This window comes from Egretta garzetta, unplaced genomic scaffold (genome assembly GCF_000687185.1).
Source record: "Egretta garzetta isolate BGI_Z169 unplaced genomic scaffold, ASM68718v1 scaffold53, whole genome shotgun sequence".
Lineage (NCBI taxonomy): Eukaryota > Metazoa > Chordata > Aves > Pelecaniformes > Ardeidae > Egretta > Egretta garzetta.
Window position 1 is genome coordinate 1,762,996 of NW_009259312.1, and position 5,919 is coordinate 1,768,914.

The 5,919-nt window shown below is 42.6% G+C and overlaps 1 protein-coding gene across 1 annotated transcript in view; it reads right to left on the reverse strand.

Moving 5' to 3' along the window:
* RNF128 (ring finger protein 128) overlaps positions 1-5,919 on the reverse strand; it is a 40,138-nt gene that overhangs the window by 2,922 nt on the left and 31,297 nt on the right. The window contains exons 3-5 of the mRNA XM_035891957.1: positions 4,179-4,250; positions 3,501-3,583; positions 787-887 (exon numbers count right to left, since the gene is read on the reverse strand). Of these exons, the coding sequence (XP_035747850.1) occupies positions 787-887; positions 3,501-3,583; positions 4,179-4,250 (256 nt within the window). The remainder of the gene's footprint in view (positions 1-786; positions 888-3,500; positions 3,584-4,178; positions 4,251-5,919) is intronic.

Sequence of the window (5,919 nt, forward strand, 5' to 3'; positions counted from 1 at the left end):
AGACCAACGCCTGCAAGGATTAGAGTCTAGTGAACTTTTACCCAGAAAAAAAAAGAAATTAAAATTGAAAAAAGCTTTGCTGTTAACCTCCAGCATCATAGACGAAAACCAGTTACTGCTTAGTTAAGCAGGAAGTTCAGATGCAGCTTCTGCATTCTTCAGCCAGCTCCTCCCTTTTACTGCCCAGTACCAGGAAAACACACTCATCCTTCCACTCAGTGCAGATTTCCCTCCCCCAGGGAAATTCTGGCACACATTTTAGCTGGTCCAGGAAGCACCAGGCATTGACAACCGCATCTTGCCCTGGCACTTGCCACAACAAGCTGTTGCAGAACATATCAGCATTTCCTTATGTGTCCTAGGAAATTGTATGGCTCCAGGAAACCCGTAGAGGCAGTCCTTGAAAAGTGAATGTGTTAGCCAGTACATAGTAACTGAAGAGAGGCTGGCTTCAGGGACAGTATGAGTTGTCAAAGTCTGCCTAAAGCTTTAAGAAACACCCTTAGCTGCAAGCACAAGAGCTAACAGCAATTCTTCAGTCATGCATTACAATCAATTTTGGTTCACATTCTGCCCAGGGCTTTAAATGATACCGACTCAGAGCAGGTCAGCTGCAGGCTTTGCTAAAGGGGACATGGCAATTAGTCCTGTAGCATCTCACCACTGACATGGTAATGCCTGTGCTTATCTCATACTGCCTCTAGAACACAGGTGATAGTTCAGTATGTGGTTACCCCACCAGCGTAATACTGATAATGGCATCTGCCACTAAGACAGACTAGTGGCTTACCTCAACACCCAAAGCTTTGAGTATGTCACATTTGCACATGGGGCATGTCCTGTGTTCCAGAAGCCAGGGGTCAATACAGTTCTTGTGGAAGAGGTGGCTGGTGGAGGAAGGTAACCAACAAGTTAGGTTTCACACCAGGAAAACCGTTTATACGGCAGCTATGAAGGCCCATTTAGAAACACCGAGAATTTATTCATTCTATAATGAAGAACCTTATTTTGCCACAAGTCTCCGTTGAAAGTTATGGACAGTTGATCTCTCAACCTGTAGCTGGTTTATGTTTATTAGTATCTCTATACAACTCACTAGAATTCAGCATTATCATATCTTTGCTGCATCATTCTTAAGCTTTTTTTTTTAGATCTGTGTACAATACATTCCAGCTGATAATTGAACTAATACAAATATCAACATCTCAGCCTTAGCTTTAAGGTTAGCTTCTGTCATGCAGATGACTAAATAGCACTTGTTTCTGTTAAAACTACATAGAAAAAAAGCATCTCAGAGTTATGCCCTCAAGATAAACTATGCTCCCACACATTTACTTTGCCTATGCAGTCACTGTGTGTTCCAAGTGGATATTTGGCAGGCTGCGTGCTCAAGAAAGTAAATATAGTTCAGCTATTACAGATGTAAATATGTGCTTCTGTGAATATACTCAATTCCACAATGGGTCTGAATTAGGCCACTGATTCAGGAGGATGACTTGAAATCCTGTGATCTGCCTGTTCCCTCAGCCTGAATAGAAATAGCAAGGCAGTCAGGCACTGCTCAATATTAATCAGAACTCTATTATGAGCCAAGTGCAGAGATCACCACATCCAGGGCTCAGTATCCTACGCCCCAGTAGGACACCAGGATTCTCCAAGTCAGTTCACATAACTGGCACCTCCTTCCAGCTGTGCCAACGTCACATCTGGAGTACAACCTGAAACTTCCTTGATGCGTGACTATTTTAAGCACTTGGACTTAATACTGGTCTTGTGTACTGCTGTCACTCTTAGTGCCTTCAGTTTGACTGTCTGGACAAGAATGCCTTCTGCAAATACCCACACCCCAGGTACTTAGATACCACTGATGTGACTCATAGGAGCATCTGATTGCTTGTTTCTTTCATGGATATACTTAAATACTTTCAACAAGTAGGGTCTCAGTGTTTAGGTCAACCACCAACATCAAGACCATTCTTGCAGTAAATATCAGTTTAACTCATGTGAGAGAATTTAGTGTGATTAATATTGGCAGAGATCACCACTGGTGAAGATTATCAAGTAAACGCAGTCATCTTAAGCTAGTGCCTCTTAGAGCACTTTGGGCCAAAGAGGAATGAAACATCACAAATGTATGTAAAAGCAGTCTCAGAGCAAAGCGTAACACAGCAAATTTGCGTATAAAAAATACATTCACAAGAAGTTACTCCACTCTTAACCCAGTAAGTCATGCTTGATTTGCCAGTTCATATCAAGATTAGCAGGGTTTATAGGGAAATAATGAGAGGTCAGGTCTCCTATTGGCTAAAAGTATCTAAGCCTGTCTAAATGCTTCTGTTCTCATGAGACTGACTTCATTACTAAACAGGACTACCCACAAGCATAACCCTGACAAGACAACTGAATAATCATTAGCACACATGTTTGAAAGCTTATTCAGTTTTATTTTTTTCTAAACTATTAAGCATTAGATCAAGGAAGGTTGTTGATAACACCTTAACAGACCAACTTCTTTATACCAAAACAGCTTCTTCGAAGAAGAATTTAGAAGAACTTCTCTGCTTGGGAGCAGAGAAAGCTTTTGCAAACCCGTAGCCTGGTGCAAAGGTAACCTCCTGCTCAGATTTGATAGCATTTGACAAATAACACTGCTCTGCACACAACAGCAGCTACAGGTTTTTCCATTCCTCAGAACCTGATTTTTCCTACATCAAAATTTTTCCTAGGGCTTTTTTGTAATCCTACCCAAGGGTTACAAAACCTCTTCTTATACAAAATTTGTGCAGTTCACATTGCAGCCCTCTGATTTTAGAAGCTTTGCCAGAGCAGTCCCATTCAGCAGGCACGAGAAGTCCCACAGAACAAGTTTCCTTAAGCCCTGAAGAGGCTTCATTGCTCATCTTAGGAGCAATCAAATTAAAGTCTTGGTGCTACAATACCAGGCTTCCACAGGAGCACAGCAGTGAGATAAAACAGTAGAGAATTCTAGAAAAAAAACTGGTCTCTCTCTCTATTTTGGTCTCTATTTCAGATGATGCATACAAGACTAGAAACGCTTTCTTATAAACTACAAAAGTTAGCATGGTTTAACAAGTTTAGTAGGAGCACAACGCTCTTAGTAACCAGTAAGCTAAGTGACAAGAAACAGGCATAGTTTTGCCAGATATCTGCAATTTAGAGGTAACATTCTTACACACCAGCAAAGGAAGAAATCATTAGAAGGCCCTGGCGTGCCCTGGAGAGGCACTGTCGTCTGCCAAGCTATACTTGTCAATCCACTCACAGGGGAAGTTATGAGCACAGGCCATCGGGGCACACTACAAGTGTGTATTTACACGGTTCCTGTTGTTCAAAACACTGCTTGACAGAGATTCAAGAATTCTTGCTGTGCAACAGCTTGACTGAAGTTTGATCAGCTTCGTTAACATAGCAGAAGGAACCACCAGTAAGAGGCGTGCTTCCAGATTTTGGATTAAGGGGCAGTTTGGAAGACAACTTACTTGCAAGTCAGAATACGCACTACTTCGTTCGGCTTGTACAGTTCAATGCACACAACACAGCTATCTCCATCAGGACCAGTTTCCTAAAGCAGTGAGATGAATTTACAGCGTTAAACTTTGAAATCTGCCTTTGAACTACAGTCAGATTTACTGCAGACAAAGGGGTCTAGCTAAAGTAATCCAAGATAGTTCCCGTACATAATCTTTATATAAGCACATTGTGTGGATTACTCCTAGTCAAGGTGACACCAACAGAAGCATTGAAAGTTTAATCCCGTGGTTTAGAAGTCCAGCTACAAAACCATCATTGGATTATTTGAGGCACTACTGCAGAGGTTTAGAAATGACTACCTCCAGCTTTAGTTACAAAAAGAATTGCCAGGAAAGCTGATTAGATATACTAGTTTACCTTTAAGCATCCATGCCAGCAAATTAGGACCTCTCACCTCATCAAGATTATTTATTTAGCCACTTGCTTGTAATCTGATTTATAAGTAAGTGCAAATTGGAAAGTCTTGCACCCCAGAGAAGTACTTGGTCTGAAAGAGGAACCATCTCTGCAACACAGATACATGCTCCGACAGACTTCTGCATCCTGCTCCAGTACCAAGCACCAGCCTCTGGGTTCTGTGCAAAGGCTGTTTTGTAACGCTGGGGAAGCAATAGGATCAGTCATACCTTGTCACCTTGCTTCAGGGTGCGCAGCTGCAACTGTTCAATGGCCTTCTTGGCCTTGGCCTTTAGCTGTCGCTGTAACAGAAAGCAGTCCTGGTTAAACACAGTCATTTTTCTCTTAAGCAGTAGTTACTAATGCTTCCTGCAGCGCCTACTGCAAGCAGGCACCAGTTTTATAACCCAGCTGTTATCAAAACAAGCCAAGTAAGCATGACAATGCTATTTAGAGACAACATAAAACAGTTTCAGGACACACTGATGTGGTTACTGACTCTGGGTGACACCAACAAGGCATTTGCATATGCTTTGATTTTACCTAACATTTTCACAAAGCACAGGAATTTCAAGGGTTTCTTCTTCAAGAAGATGTAAGGTAATACCTTGATCAGATTATCAGAAGGCAAAACAAACCAGAAGCCTTCAAACTGACTTGGTACCAAAGACTGAACATTAAGTTCAACAATCAATAATTTTAACTACTCACTTTATGACAGCTTCCTGCCACAAATTTACAGCCCGATGAAAGGTGAGATTCTTTACTAATGAGCTCAGCTACCCCCAGTGCACCCTGAAAGAGTCCTCTGCCTCAACTGCTTTACAGAGCACACAAACAGCTCAGGAGCCTCCTAGCACCGACCGCTCCCATCAAGTGGAAGAATGCAGTTTTATCTCAATATTAGTTCAAAGAAACATGCACAAAGGTGGGGGGCGAAGGAAGGGCTCAGAGCTATTTCTCCCCATGACACAAGGTATGAATCAAATCAAATTACTAGCCCCAGGTGGATTACGGGGCAGCTTTAACGAAAGCAGAGGAGGAAGCATTCCCCTTCACGCAGTAATTCGCTTGCTGCTGGCAGGACAGCAGGGCAGAGATGAGCAGGCAGTAGAAGCCCAGCTTGCCTCGCAACTGTTGCTGTCCAGCTGTCACTGCAAAGCATTTGATTAGGACAGGAGCCAACATCTCTGTTTAAAGGTGCTGTTCCACTAACACGAAGAATATGACTGTCCTCTCCCTCCCCGGTGCACTGATTGCCTCGGGACAGAGAGCCGTATCAGGCAGCTCTGGCAGTGCCATCCCAATACAGCACTCATCTGAGGGACAGACTAGACTTGAGTTTTGCAGCTAACCAAAAATCCTGCTCCCAATTCAGCAGCTCAGTGCACAAACCCCATGCTGTTAGCTTTCCAGCGTTACTTCCCCTTATGCATTTTAGTTCAGTTATAAGACTGGAGGCCCAGTGCCGGTGGCACAAGTACAGAAAGCACAAGTGGGCAGAGGGCTGCTGCTGACACCTATAAACTCAGCAAGAACTGGTAATTCAAATCGGCATAAGATGCCCCGTGCTGAAGCAGTTAATGTCAAACAAGTTCATTTATATGGTTCACTGGGAACCTATCAAACAGTTTTTGTGCAAAATGACCTATTTGTATAACGGCGTTGTTCTGGGGTCCTAAGATACAGCAATGTGCACACTTCTAGGAGTTTAATAGTTGATAGTCAAGGAAGAGATACATACAATCCAGAGGTGAAGGATGCAAACAAGTATCGTTTTTAGGAACGAGAACTAGTCAAGTTTTCTTTGAAGCTTGTAAAGTTCTTCTGCTGAAGACATTTATATATGTTTCTGTACATCACTTAAGGTAACTTTAGAATGATATTCTCCTTGTCAATGTTTCAGACTGAAGCCACAGAGAAGCAGCCACATACTCACCTCAGTAAATACCAAGGCCCCCAAAAGCCTCA